The sequence below is a fragment of the Danio rerio genome, chromosome 5 (assembly GCF_052040795.2).
Source record: "Danio rerio strain M-AB ecotype USA chromosome 5, GRCz13ab, whole genome shotgun sequence".
NCBI lineage: Eukaryota > Metazoa > Chordata > Actinopteri > Cypriniformes > Danionidae > Danio > Danio rerio.
Window position 1 is genome coordinate 80,266,857 of NC_141025.1, and position 15,644 is coordinate 80,282,500.

The 15,644-nt window shown below is 47.6% G+C and overlaps 1 protein-coding gene and 1 long non-coding RNA gene across 6 annotated transcripts in view; one reads left to right on the forward strand and one right to left on the reverse strand.

The window, feature by feature from the left end:
- Positions 1–3,237: 3,237 nt before the first annotated feature.
- LOC100151196 (PH and SEC7 domain-containing protein 1) lies at positions 3,238–11,061 on the reverse strand. 4 transcript variants are annotated; one of them, NM_001442858.1, is given in 14 exon segments: positions 3,238–3,733; positions 3,860–4,006; positions 5,444–5,588; positions 5,825–5,970; positions 6,072–6,142; positions 6,261–6,433; positions 6,505–6,548; positions 7,314–7,403; positions 7,488–7,659; positions 7,727–7,807; positions 8,219–9,302; positions 9,669–9,729; positions 9,936–10,124; positions 10,652–10,702. In NM_001442858.1, coding segments are annotated over 13 exon segments (2,679 nt in total). In that variant the 5' UTR covers positions 10,652–10,702; the 3' UTR covers positions 3,238–3,457.
- A 1,350-nt stretch (positions 11,062–12,411) lies between these two features.
- LOC147844572 (uncharacterized) overlaps positions 12,412–15,644 on the forward strand; it is a 4,231-nt gene continuing 998 nt past the window's right edge. The window contains exons 1-5 of one of the 2 annotated variants that reach the window (XR_015492239.1): positions 12,412–12,466; positions 13,700–13,772; positions 13,895–13,965; positions 15,245–15,429; positions 15,596–15,644. The exon at positions 15,596–15,644 is cut by the window's right edge and continues 155 nt beyond it. This is a non-coding gene — a long non-coding RNA (uncharacterized LOC147844572). Of the gene's footprint in view, positions 12,467–13,697; positions 13,773–13,894; positions 13,966–15,244; positions 15,430–15,595 lie in introns of those variants that run through there. The other variant, XR_015492240.1, reaches the window with a different exon arrangement.

Below are 15,644 nucleotides of genomic sequence, written 5' to 3' on the forward strand. Positions count from 1 at the left end.
GTGTGTGTGTGTGTGTGTGTGTGAGTGTGTGTGTGTGTGTGTGTGTGTGTGTGTGAACATGCTGAGCAGTCATAACTCATTTAAATTCAGGGTTAACTTTGATCTGTCTTGAGCTGCTCATCCTCCAGTGGCGGAGGGGTTTAGCGGTCGGGTTTAGCGGTCGGGTCTGGTGTTGGACTGTACTGGTGTGAACAGTTGTTTCCTCATCAGGTTCTGCTCTGATGTGCTTCACACACACCGCTTCATGATGAGCTCGTATGATCAGGGTGGATGGGCAGATGCATCGGGCCGGCTCTGTCAGACCAGAATCTCTGATGAACAGTGCGGCGGTCTGGAGGAGCTCCTGAACACATCTCAGCCTCTGTGTGTGTTTAAGCACTGTTAACCAGGAACAAACGTGTGTGTGTGTGTGTGTGTGTGTGTGTGTGTGTGTGCGCGCCTTTCATGGAGGCAAAATGACAGAAACCTCCAAAAATGTCTGCCAGCGACGCCAACTGGTCTGCTGCCCACTCCGCCATCAGCAAGAGTGAGAAAGCAGAGTGTGTGTCCACAACAGCAGCGCTGATATGTCTACAGCCGCGGTGTGTGTGTGTGTGTGTGTGTGTGTGTGTTTCATTCAGTCCCGCACACAGAGTCGCAGCGGCCCCATTAGCAGGGCAGTAATGAGAGCGGCAGCACAATACGGGCAGCGGGCCGGAACACCGAGAGAACAAAGACCAGCACACGGGCTGAGTGTGTGTGTGTGTGTGTTTGTGTGTGCGTGTGTGTGTTTGTGTGTGCCATGACAGGAGCCAGAACCGGCCAATGGGCCCTTCAGGAGCCTCGGCCAGAGGGGCCGCCAGACAGCACTGTTGTGTGTGACATGTTCACACACACACACACACACACACACACACACACACACACACACACACACACACACACACACACACACACACACTGTGAATGACCCCTAACCTGCAGTAATGAGTGTCAGTGTGTTTGTCTGTGTGTGTTTGACATGACGTGTGTTTAGTGAGCGCATGACTCTTCAGTTCTGCTGTTCTTCATCCTCCTCCTCCTCCTCATCAGTCCTGCGGTAACAGTAGAGCTGCAGCAGGTGATGGTGTTCAGGCGTGTGTGTTGTGCTGGTACTGGACTGAGTTCTGCCCGCTGGAGGAGGACGACACCACGGCTGACGTGTTTCTCTTGTTCTGTGTTGAACTCTTTCAGCTGATGTAGATTGGGTTGTTCTGAATGGGTTATCTGCACAGAAGTGTTGTTCAGACACTGATATCTTGCGCTGGTAGACTGATGTGGCTATTCTCAGCTTCATCAGGGCTTTTCCAGCAGATGATGTAGATGAATATTCAGTTTAACAGCAGAGCATCAGTCAACAGCGCCACTCTGCACAGCTGTGAACTACTCTGGGCTCGTGGGTTCGGGTTCGGCTGTGATTATCATGTCATCGATACAGTTCAGTTGGATATCTCGGTGCTTTGATGATGATTTCTTTACACGGTTGTACATTTTACTTCACTGCAGAACAATTCTGATATTAAAATGTATAATTTTTAAATAAACTTTATTTATATTTGTAAAACAGTCTGTCCTTTAGTTCAGAACTGGACCTTTAATTTGACCTGCTCAAACTAAACTCAAGCCCATGCACAGAACAGCATCAGCATTTAAAGCAGCGGTGTTAAACTGGAGTCCTCGAGAGCCGCAGCTCTGCACAGCTCTGCTCCAGCCCTGATCAAACACAGCTGATCCAGTAGTGTTGAACTCTTCATCAGTGATCAGCTGTGTTTGATCAGGGCTGGAGCAGAACTGTGCAGAGCTGCGGCCCTCCAGGACTCCAGTTTGACACCACTGCTTTAAAGCAAACACACATAAACATTAATCCCGCTTGCTTTCTTTTCTGAGAGCTGTCGATGGAGCTGTTAAACAGAAAGAGCTGCGACTGACTCTGATGCACTGGCGATGTTCACCATAGTTCTGTACTGCGGCGTATCGCACATGAGATAAAGACGTTAACCTATAAACTTGGACACTCGTACTGTTCCTCCTACCTGCTTCTCTGAGCTGAAGCTGCTGCTGTCTTCACTCTGAACACTGCAGCCCGTGACGCCCGCTATACTGTTCACCAGAACACTCTGAACACACTCTCAGTCAGCACGTCAGTGTGGGTCAGTGATGAGAGTAACTCCTGCACCCGCCGGCCGAGCACTCAGCACACAGCAGTGGCTTCAGGACAGCGTGAGAGAGAGAGAGAGAGCAGCGATCCGGCATATATGACACATGGAGCATCATGACGAGTTCTGCTGCTGATATAACACCGCTCATCACTCACTACTGCAGCATTATAGAGGACAGGACACATCTCTGACTGCTGAACACCATGATGAACACCAGCGGCTCTCTGACGTCTACTGCGCGCGATCATGATTCAGGAGGCATGGCAATAGCGGAAAAAGCAACAGTACTGATAGACACACACACACACACACACACACACACACACACACACACACACACACACACACACACACACACACACACACACACAGCTTCAGGATGGCGTCAGCAGTGCTATTTAGACTCTTAATGAAGAAAACTCTTCTCTTGCCTTTTTAATTACTTAACCAGGCCTGACGAGCGGCCCCTAACCCTCCAGACGGACACACACACACACACACACACACACACACACACACACACACACACACACACACACACACACAAACACACACACACACAAACACACACAAACACTCAGAAGACTCCAGACGTCTCGCTTCAGCGCTGGTCATGACCCAACGCAGCGGTGTGCAAAAACACTGAGGACACTTCTGGGCTCCGGTTCTGTGTGTGTGTGTGTGTGTGTGTGTGTTCTGACGCTCCGCAACTCCTCATCTCTGACTCTGATGGTCTTCCTCGTGTGTGTTTGTGTGTAAACAGCAGCAATGATCTGATCTCAGCTCCTCAGATCTCTATCAGGACACATCCTGAGCATCCAGAGCCTGAGGACACAATCCATCACACACACACACACACACGCACGCACGCACGCACGCACACACACACATACACACACACACACGCGCACACACACACAAATACACACACACACACACACACACACACACACACACACACACTGCAGAGAGCCACAGCATTCTGTGAGTGAGTTCAGAAAAGAAACACACACACACACACACACACACATACACACACACACACACACACACACACACAGCTTTTCTTGCAGTGGTTTATTATTATGGTCTGTACTCTGGCCCTGAGTCGTGCAGTGTGTGTATGAGCAGTGTCTCCCTCTAGTGGTCAGCAGCTCCGCCGGTGCAGGATCAGTGTGTGTGTGTGTGTGTGTGTGTGTGGGTGTTATGAACAGTACAGCTGCTGTTGGAATATATGAAGTCCTGCCGGAGCGGGGGGTCTGTGTGTTAGTCCTGGCCCCTCAGAGCTCCTTGTTCCGGCGAGGGATGATGATCTTGCGGACGGTTCTTCTCTCCGAGATGTTGCGTTTGACTTTGACCATCGGCGCCGGCGTCTGCAGCTCTAGAGATGGGCTGGAGTGCGAACGCTGCATCGGGGGAGCGCAGAGGTCGGTCTGATCCGCCGCTGCGCTCCACACACACTCATCATACACACACAGACGCTCCGCCACCGCTGCGTCCGCATCCAGAGACCGCCACACCTCCAGCGCCTGCAGGTACACCTCATACCGGCCCTTCTGCAGGACACAAGAGCACAGCCGGCGGTCAGCCCTGAACATCACACAGACCTGCTGCCTTCACGAGCACAACTGAAGGACGAACCACAGACAGGTGTGTGTGTGTGTGTGTGTGTGTTCTCGCACCTCATATTGCAGGTACTCCTCCCTCTGCCGCTGCTCCTCCAGTGCTCTCGCTCTGGGTTTCCTGCCGTCCGACGCCCCCTGCTGGAGGGCGGACAGATCCTGCTGGAAACTGTACAGCATGGCCGCGTGCGACTGCAGCTGCTTATCCTGCAGAAACACACATCAATATCACACATTCACCTGTGACGGACACACTGACCCTCACACACTCGCCTGTGACGGACACACTGACCCTCACACACTCGCCTGTGACGGACACACTGACCCTCACACACTCGCCTGTGACGGACACACTGACCCTCACACACTCGCCTGTGACGGACACACTGACCCTCACACACTCGCCTGTGATGGACACACTCACCCTCACACACTCGCCTGTGATGGACACACTGACCCTCACACACTCGCCTGTGACGGACACACTGACCCTCACACACTCGCCTGTGACGGACACACTGACCCTCACACACTCGCCTGTGACGGACACACTCACCCTCACACACTCACCTGTGATGGACACACTCACCCTCACACACTCACCTGTGACGGACTCACTGACCCTCACACACTCGCCTGTGACGGACACACTCACCCTCACACACTCGCCTGTGATGGACACACTGACCCTCACACACTCGCCTGTGACGGACACACTCACCCTCACACACTCACCTGTGACGGACTCACTGACCCTCACACACTCGCCTGTGACGGACACACTGACCCTCACACACTCGCCTGTGACGGACACACTGACCATCACACACTCTCCTGTGACGGACACACTGACCCTCACACACTCACCTGTGACGGACTCACTGACCCTCACACACTTGCCTGTGACGGACACACTCACCCTCACACACTCGCCTGTGACGGACACACTCACCCTCACACACTCACCTGTGACGGACTCACTGACCCTCACACACTTGCCTGTGACGGACACACTCACCCTCACACACTCGCCTGTGATGGACACACTGACCCTCACACACTCGCCTGTGACGGACACACTGACCATCACACACTCTCCTGTGACGGACACACTGACCCTCACACACTCACCTGTGACGGACACACTGACCCTCACACACTCACCTGTGACGGACACACTGACCCTCACACACTCGCCTGTGACGGACACACTGACCCTCACACACTCGCCTGTGACGGACACACTGACCCTTACACACTCACCTGTGACGGACACACTCACCCTCACACACTCACCTGTGATGGACACACCATGTGGTGTCTGCTGAGAGGTTAGCATCTGCTGCTAAAGCAGAGAATGCTGGGAAACTTTGTTATGTCTCAGTAATAAATGAAACATTAATTATCAACAGAATGTCATATTGCAGACTCGTCTCAGCATTCGGCAGTATTCTCACTAATATCGGCTTCAGTTCACTGTAAACTGTACAGGTGTTGTGTGAATTTAGGAGAATGAGTGGCTGTACACACACCGGCAGGCTAGCAGTGTGTGTTTCATTGTAATGTATGCATGTAGTGTGTGTGTACTCAGTGATGGTGTGCAGATTAAGGGCCCTCAGTAGTGTTCAGTGTGTTCATCATTACCAGCGGGAGGTTCGCCTGCGTCGCCGGCAGGATCGGCCGACAGAATTTCCTCTGCGAGCCGACGGCGGCGGGAAACGGCGGAGAGGAATGAAGCGCCGACACCAGATTAATGCGGCCGATCCAGGAGTTCATCTGCTCTGTGGTCCTGAAAACAGGAGGAACACACATCTTAAACACACACGTTACACACACACTCCGGCCCTCAGAGACCCACAATACACATTTACGGGGACTCAGAGACCCTGAACACACACTCACGGGGACTCAGAGACCCTGAACACACACTCACGGGGACTCAAAAAACTCTGAACACACTCACAGGGCCTCAGAGACCCTGAACACACACTCATAGGGACTCAGAGACCCTAAACACACACTCACGGGGCCTCGAACAGGAACACCCTCCAGTCGGCCGTCTGCAGCCGGAAGACATGTGGCCGTTTGGTGTACTGCAGAGCCTGCTCGGCCAGTGCGTGATGGACACTGAGCACCTCATCTGAACCCTGACCATCCTTTACGTAATCATCCTGCAGGACACAAACAGGGTCAGTTCACTGCGGTCTGACAACACACACATAAAGCAAACACATTTATCTGCTTACACACACACACACACACACACACACACCTTCTGCAGGTACAGCACCATTCCCTTCAGCATGGCATAAAATGTCTTCCAGCTTCGTTTCCCCCAGGGAGCTGCAAATCAGACGGTTATTAGTCTGCAAACACACTGACTGTACGCTCAGTAGAGGAGCAGTAACCTCTCCTCATGTGTGCTTATCCTGAACTGCTCTTAATCCAGATGGGGACTCACTGCGTTTGCCGTCGATGTCTGCATGTGCTTTCCGCTTCAGAAAGCCTTTGTGGAAGACGCTGGCCTTGGTGTCGTGTGGAAGATCCTGGAACGGGTTACTCTTGGAGCGCAGCGGCCCGTCCTGCTCCCCGTCTGTCTCTGGCATCAGGGATTTGGCCAAAACCTCGTCCTCTCTGTGAGAAACAGAAGAGCGTCAGACAACAACCAGAGCTGAACATCCAGCAGTGCAGATACAAGTACTCACATGGCCCACTGCAGCGGCTGGCTCTTGATGGAGCTGTAGAGACTCTGGAAAACAAGAGAAATGGGTCAGTACTGGACACAGCGGACACAGACGCAGGAGAAACAGGTCAGTACTGGACACAGCGGACACAGACGCAGGAGAAACAGGTCAGTACTAGACACAGCGGACACAGACGCAGGAGAAACAGGTCAGTACTGGACACAGCGGACACAGACGCAGGAGAAACAGGTCAGTACTGGACACAGCGGACACAGACGCAGGAGAAACAGGTCAGTACTGGACACAGCGGACACAGACGCAGGAGAAACAGGTCAGTACTAGACACAGCGGACACAGACGCAGGAGAAACAGGTCAGTACTGGACACAGCGGACACAGACGCAGGAGAAACGGGTAAGTACTGAACACAGCAGACACAGACGCAGGAGAAACAGGTCAGTACTGGACACAGCGGACACAGACGCAGGGAAAACAGGTCAGTACTAGACACAGCGGACACAGACGCAGGAGAAACAGGTCAGTACTGGACACAGCGGACACAGACGCAGGGGAAACAGGTCAGTACTAGACACAGCGGACACAGACGCAGGAGAAACAGGTCAGTACTGGACACAGCGGACACAGACACAGGGGAAACAGGTCAGTACTGAACACAGCGGACACAGACACAGGAGAAACAGGTCAGTACTGGACACAGCGGACACAGACACAGGAGAAACGGGTCAGTACTGAACACAGCAGACACAGAGCAGGAGAAACGGGTCAGTACTGAACACAGCGGACACAGACGCAGGAGAAATTGACTCTCACCTTCAGGAGGTCCCGGCTGAAGCTCTCACCTCCATTCATGCCCTCTAGATTCGACACAAAGTCTGTTGAGGACATGGGCTTCCCAACGTTCTGGAGACACACATACGTTTTTTTCTCTCTCTCACACACACCTGGAAGCGTTTTCTGTGACATGAAGAGCTGTGAGAGACTCACCTGTCCATGCAGGTCTGTGTTGAGCAGCATGAGGGCGCAGGTGAGTGTGAGCACGCTGGCCGTGGAGTTGAAGGCCTCGGGGTTACACTGCTGGAAGCGACAGGAGAAGTGCTGCAGGACACGCTCGCGCTCCTGAGTCTCGCCTAGCAGAACCACCTCCTTCAGGAAACACCTGAGGGATGAAAACACAGCTGTGAAGCTGGTCTGGAGACTCGCCTGCATGTGTGTGTTTGGCCTACCGTAGCGCCTGCTCCAGACTCTGATCGGTGAAGTTGAAGAACCGCAGATACTCTTCCCCGACTGCTCGACTGAAGTCATTACTGCAGAAATTACATACAAGAAATAATAATAACTAATAATAGTTCCTTACATTTATATAAGCTTTTCTGGGCACTCAAAGCGCTTTACACAATGGGAGGGGGGATCTCCTCGTCCACCACCAGTGTGCAGCATCCACCTGGATGACGCGACGGCAGCCATTTTGCGCCAGACTGCACGCCACACACCAGCTGATTGGTGGAGAGGAGACAGTGATGAAGCCAATTGAAATATGGGGATGGTTAGGAGGCCATGATGGACAGAGGCCAGTGGGTGATCAAGAAACATTTATGATTATTATTAGTGTTGAAGTGTGCTGTTTCATGTGGTTGTGGAAAGTTTAATACAGGACCATCAATAAAACAGAGTTGTCTTTATTCTATCACATTTAATTGTAAGACACAAAGACGTACTCCTTGTCCAGATGCCTGACCACATCTGTGCGCTGAAACCCATCCAGTCTGTAGAGCTTCTCTGCCAAACGCTGAGCCTCGGCCCTGTTCACTGGCTGGGCCCTGTTCACCATCTCAGCCGTACCATTAATGAGAGGCTCTGCCGAGGTTGTGTGCTGTATTATGAGGCTGATCCCTGTTGATATATTCTGTGTGTCTTGATGATCTGAGGGCCCCAGATCTGACCTAGGCTCCAGAAATTCCTGATCTGACCTAGGCTCCAAATTAGACGTAGGCTCCGGATCTGACTGAGGTCCCTTAGCTGACCTAGGCTCCAGAGGCTCCGGATCTGACTGAGGCCCCTGATCTGATCTAGGCTCTAGATTTGACCTGGGCACCTGTGGCTCCAGATCTGACTCAGGCCCCTGGTCTGACCTAGGCTCCAGAGAATCTGGATCTGACTGAGGCCCCTGATCTGACCTAGGCTCCGTAGGCTCCAGATCTGACTGAGGCCCCTGATCTGACTTAGGCTCCAGATCTGACCTAGGCTCCAAACACTCCAGATCTGACTGAGGCCCCTGATCTGACTTAGGCTCCAGATCTGACCTAGGCTCCAAACACTCCAGATCTGACTGAGGCCCCTGATCTGACTTAGGCTCCAGATCTGACCTAGGCTCCAGACACTCCAGATCTGACTGAGGCCCCTGATCTGACTTAGGCTCCAGATCTGACCTAGGCTCCAAACACTCCAGATCTGACTGAGGCCCCTGATCTAAGCTAGCTTCCAGATCTGACTGAGGCCCCTGATCTAAGTGGGGCCCCAGGGCTCTCTGGGTCATCTCTGAGGACTCGCTGTGGGCTGGATATCTGTCAGGCTCTGGCTCTCTCAGGTCATCTTCAGTCGGTGTGGTCAGCTGTTCTCCAGGGGCTGTGGGGTCCAGTTTATGGCTGTCAGGGGCCTGGATGTGGTCAGCATGTGAAGAGTCGTCCTGCAGGTGCGTCTCTGCCTCAAGTGTCTGCATCTGATCTAGGGTCAGCTCTTCCTCAACTGCAGGTTCCTCACCTTCCTCACATGTGTGTGTGTCCGTGTGTAGCGGACCACCATCTGCAGAAGAGCACACACAGCCTTCATCAGGAGCAGCAGAGTGTGTGTTTAGCAACAGTGTGGAACAGCAGTGTTTTAGTTTAGCAGTAGTGAGTGTCTGAGTGTGTGTGCGTGGAACAGCACGATGTGTGTGTGTGGACACTGACATGTGCTTGCTCACATTATAACGTTACGCAACAGGAAGTGAATGATGGAGTCAGCAAACACACACACAGACACACACACACAGCTGACGAACACGTGGGGGTTTCACAACAGCAGAGATCTACAGCTTCTGTGTTTATAGTCACACACACACACACACACACACACACACACACACACACACACACACACACACACAGTGTACAGAAGCTGAGAGCATACCTGTGTGTTCTGCAGATGCTGCTGGAGGCTCCTCAGGTGCGCACGCATCAGCTTCACACTCCTGTCAGAGCAAAAGCATTGGTTCACTCAGGAGTACACACTCAACGCCAACACAACCAGCTACACACTCATGACCACACACACTAGTCTTTCAGTGAAACTCAGTGTATCAGTTTCTCACACACACACACACACACACACACACACACACACACACACACACACACACACACACACACACACACACACTCATCCGCACTGACGCACCTGTGCCAGCACACACAGATCGCCCGGCTCTCGCTCCGCCGTGGGCTCGGCTGCGTCCCACTGTACGGTGGCATATGCAGGTGCGGCGCAGGGCTCGGGGTCAGAGGTCACCCCACACACACTCTCCACCCGCTGCATGTAGCGCACCGCCTCCAGATACAGCTCCGATTCGCCCGCCGGAGCCTCCATCTGTGCTCACACACACTCACAAGAGTTCAGAAGAGCCCATCAGCAGACTGAAGGAGCAGAACACACACACACACACACACACACACACACACACACAGTCAACACTACAGTAAGTGTGTGCAAATGTCGTCTTCAGGCTGAGGCGCACCAGCGGACACATAAACGATGTGTGTGTTCGTGAGCTCATGATGAACACGATAAAGAGAACACACACACTCACAGAAGAAACATCACAGCAGAGAGCAGCAGTGTGTGTGTGTGTGTGTGTGTGTGTGTGTGTGTGTGTGTGTGTGTGTGTGTGTGTGTTTGTGTGTGTTTGTGTGTGTTGAAAAAGTCTACGCACAGAAGAGTGCCATGAACACACTGATCATATAGTATATAGCAACACCAAACACACACACACACACGAACACACCAACACACACACACACACACGAACACCCCAACACACACACACACACACACACACACACACAGTAATTGTTCATCATCTAATGATGTTTTGAGATGTAGAGATCGAGGCTTACCTCCTTCAGCAGTCGGAGATCTCAGACACACAGAGCGGATGTGCTCACACTGACTTCTGCTCAACACACACACACACACACACACACACACACACTTCCTGACCACAAACAACCTCTACACGCACAGGCGCACACATTCTATCTCTCTCTCTTTCTCTCTCTCTCACACACACACACGCACACACACACACACACACACACACACACACACACACACACACACACACACACACACACACACACACACACACACAGTGGTGGAGCTGCACTGACCCACTAACAGCTACAGGTCCTGGATCAGCTCATAACTTCCGGTGTAGCATCACCTCACGCTTCCTGTGCAGCAGAAGACTGAAGATGCTCCTCGTGTTGTCATCACACACACTTTAATCTCCATATCTGCTCCTCTGCAACACACACACACACACACTGATCACCATGTGTTTACCGTCACAGAGGATGAGGAGCAGAGGTTACAGTACAGCAGTGAACATCTGACACACACACACACACACACACAGACATACACACACACACACACACGCACACACACACAGACATACACACACACACACACACACAGCTTTATTACCTGAGATCTTCTCCAGCTTCAGTCATCAGCAGGCCGTGAGGAAGGTGAACACACCTCAGCAGAGCTCACCTGTAGAAGGAGGAACAGCGGATCCTCAAACACGTCCAGCAGCATTCACACACAGCTCTGGGAATCCCTGCAGTTGATTGGCTGATGGCAGACACCTGCAATCCCCGCCCATCTGACGGACTCTCAGCCAAGATTGACAGCTGTCAGTCACAGACACTGCACTGCTCTAGAGCTACACGGTGTCTTATTATTCACCAGTACAGCACAGCACACTACAGAAAACACTACAGTAGACTACAGGATTCACTACAGCCAGCTCTCCAGCTTCAGTTGTGTGTTATTATTCAAGTTATATTATTATTAATATTACTATATTTTATTATTATTATATTGTTATTATTAATGTCAGGGTAACTGGAACAGCATTATACAATTGTGTTACACAGATGAGTTTAACAGAGAGATACAGCATCAAAAAAAAGCACATAGCGGGAAAACAACAACAGATCATAAAAATCACGTGTCAAACAACTGAAATAGGGAATAAGTGAACAGTTCTAACCCAGATAGCAGGCAGTAATCGGCCCGAGCTCGGCTGCCCTCCGGCGCCTCCGGCTCCGACTCGGCATCGGCGAGTGTTATCCGGGCCGAGTGCGGGCCGCAGCTCGCTCGCGCACATGCGGTTGTGATGCGGCTGTAAAGCACTGGCCCGATTCCGGTCAACCATATCCGGCCCGAGTCTGTCTGTAGAGTCCTGGCCGCTTCTGGCAAGGACTCGGCTGATGGCAACTGATTAAGTTCTTATTTTATCTAGTAATCTGTTAGCTCCACGTTTAATGATAATTTGAGAAAATATTCATGGTACGATAGCAAAAAAAAAAAAAAAAAAAAAAAGAATATTTAGTGTGGATGGTCGCAATGTTTAGACGCAAACAAAACAATATTATTTATAAATAGATTATACATGTCATCTAGAGAAAAACTATGTAAAATTCGCTTATTTTTGAGATAGCACGCTCCTGTGCTGACTGTTTTTTTTAAGCAGAAGTTGGTTTCATAATAAACACATGCGTTACTAAATTCCTGATCCAAACTCCAATCCAGACGGTGGCGGTAATGCTCCAAAAAGCTGGTTGTCAACCACCATGGCACGAAGATCACAAGAAGAAAAGGTTTGGTTTTTAAAAAATCTCACGTGGAGTCCGGTCAGAAAGGTAAGCTTTTTACTGCTTGTGTTCTGTATAATTAGCGAATTTAGAGCTTAAAACATTTCCACGGTGTTTGGTTGTAACAGCGTTTAGTAATTTAAAACAGTTTGATACGAAATGTAACTTGCTTTAAGAAACACGACTGGAGCTAATGTATGCTAACGCTAACAGTTACAAACACGTCTGAAAGTTCCTTTTCCTTTTACACAATGTTAGATTGTAACGTGTGTAGTAACTGAAAACTATTTTAATTATTTTAAAGAAACATGAAACGAATTTGTGTGTATGCTTACTTTGCGTTAAAGAAAGTTTCTGTAGACGAATCCATTAATTAACATGGCAAAACGTGTTTTTTCCTGATTTAACATTATAAAGTACCGTGGATGTTGAAAAAAATCATTGTACAGGCGTTTACTTATCCAAAAGTATTAATTCTGTGATTATGTGTAAATAAAAACTAATCGTTTTGGATTAATAAAATATTATTGTTTATCTTGTTTATGCAGTTAGTCACGAAAAATGATCGAAACTCGACTGTTTACTATTCTCTTTAAATTATCCAAGAGAAATATATTAGTGTGCACTTTAATTCATATGTTTTAGCCTATGTGAATCAATTATATCTTTTGTTCAAGCTGTAATGGTCAGTTAATGTAAAACTGAACGTCTTAAAGCAGATTTTGATGTTTTTTTTATGTTGTTGACAGTGATAAATTCTGATTTAAATGAATGGGTAACAATATTTGTTGGTTAAGTCTTATTGTTCTTGTTTAACAAAGGTTAGTGAGATCATTTTGCAGCACATCACGACCAAAGAAGTCAATGGCACACTCTTTTGAACGTGAATAGGCATGTTATAGTTGTGTGCTAAAAGTCCATTATAAGCTGTAAACTGATACATTTTCAACATAGATTGAGCTTTTCAGATATTACATTACTAATTGCTTCACAAACAGCTGAAATGGTTTATTGTTATTGGCTATCATCAAACATTTTTCACAATGGTAGGTTAATCTTCATGGGTACAGAATAATGCATGTGCTTGACCATCTTACAAATCTATGTCTCAGATTTATAAGGCTGTCACTCTGCATGAATCTCCGAATAAATCTTGTGCAACCTTCTGTGTACTGATTATTTACACTATAGGTATTATATGCATTAATTAACTTTGATAGTATTTCAGGATTTGAACTTTTCTTTACGGGAGGTTAACAACAATGTGATGTTTTATTATAGATGCATATGAGGAAGCTCGACAGAGGACAGAGGAGGATGATGATCGCCTGTCATACATCTAAAGACAGAACAGGTTTGTTTGCAATTATTTTAAACACATACTGTCAACATTGTCATTGATCTATTACAACCTGTGAGTTTTGCCCTGGCACTATACTAAAGTGATGTTTTGTTTTGTAAATGTATCTGATTAAGGGACAGTATAGACACATCTATACCGTGATGAAGAAAAATTACTTGGAACAAAGAGGCTGGATAAAAGGCAGGTATGAAGATTTCAGAAATCAATGCAGCACCACAAGTACCATCACCATCAATGACTATGGCAGAAATCTTAAGACCACCATCAAGATGCACAGATACTGTACATTCCAGTACACCAGGCGTGTCCAAACTACGGCATCTGCGGCCCGCGAGGCTTTTTATAAATATCAATAGAATCTGGCCCGCTATACAAAAATGAACGTAATTCAATAAATAACCACCGTGTTTCGCTATTACATGCATTCAATTAAGCAGCAGTTCTTGTTATGATCTATGTATCTGTCTGTCTGTCTGTCTGTCTGTCTGTCTGTCTGTCTGTCTGTCTGTCTATCTATCTACACACAGTTGAAGTCTGAATTATTAGCCCCTCATTGATTTATTTCTTCTTTTTTAAATATTTCCCAAATGATGTTTAACAGAGCAAGAACATTTTTACAGTATGTCTGATAATATTTTTTCTTTTGGAGAAAGACTTATGTTTTATTTCGGCTAGAATAAAAAGCGGTTTAATTTTTTTAAGGTCAAAATTATTAGCCCCTTAAGTCTTCAGAACAAACCATTGTTATAAAATAACTTGCCTAATTACCTTAACTTGACTAGTTAACTTGATTAACCTAGTTAAGCCTTTAAATGTCACTTTAAGCTGTATAGAAATGTCTTAAAAATATCTAGTCAAATATTATTTACTGTCATCATGGCAAAGATAAAATAAATCAGTTATTAGAAATGAGTTACTAAAACTAATATGTTTAGAAATGTGTGGAAAAAAATGTTTAACTCTCCGTTAAACAGAAATTGGGGAAAAAATAAACGGTGGCTAATAATTTAGGGGGGCTAACAATTCTGACTTCAACTGTATTTATATATATATATATATATATATATATATATATATATATATATATATATATAGATATATATATAGATATATATATATACACACGTGTCTGTGTATTGTATGTAAAATTTGGCTCGCGATAACGTTTGTTTTTTTGCATCTGGCCCTCGGCCCAAAAAGTTTGGACACTCCTGCAGTACACCTATGAACATTTACAGTCTTTGTTCTAGTGCAGTTTGAGATCAAGACAGAACTTATTGCATCTCGTGATGTCTTTGTAAGAATTGAAGACATCACTAAATTTGTTAAGGTTTAATGCAGCTAGAAAGTAAAGATCAACTAGAGAATATCAGCAGTGACTAACCCACTGTTGTATTTACAGAAGTTGTATGAGAATAAGCTACAGGTTGATTTTATACTAATCTGTTATTTTTCTTTTTTAGCACGACTGACTGAAGTTTTAAAATCATGCAACGTCATAAAGCAGCAGCTGGGCCTGATTCTCACAAAACCAAAACAGACGTGATGAAATTCCAGATGTAAACACATTTGACCTTCCTTTGGCCAATTTGATTTGGAAAAGCTTGAAAATCAACTAAAGGAGCAGCCCGAACAAATGAAGAAACTGGTAAGTTCAAGCTCTTGCTAATTTCAAAGTGTTTTAAGTTTATTTGTTTTTTTTTATTGTTTTTTTTTTTTTGCTTCGTAGGTAGCCTACTTTTTTCCTAATTTTTTCTTTTTTTTTACATTAGTACTTGTTCACTACTAATTATCTGTTTATCTTTTAATCGCAGATAAAGTGAGGACAAATGTCCATACCACGCCACTGATAAAGAAGTGGAA

What these genes read in the sequence shown, in the direction of transcription:
- LOC100151196 (XM_087250993.1), bottom strand. Translation starts at nt 10,124, where the DNA reads ATGGAGGCTCCGGCGGGCGAATCGGAGCTGTATCTGGAGGCGGTGCGC. An exon ending in AGTCTGGAGCAGGCGCTACG is followed by an intron (nt 7,660 to 7,726) that starts GTAGGCCAAACA and finishes TTCATCCCTCAG; the next exon opens with GTGTTTCCTGAAGGAGGTGG. An exon ending in AGACATCGACGGCAAACGCA is followed by an intron (nt 6,143 to 6,260) that starts GTGAGTCCCCAT and finishes TCTGATTTGCAG; the next exon opens with CTCCCTGGGGGAAACGAAGC.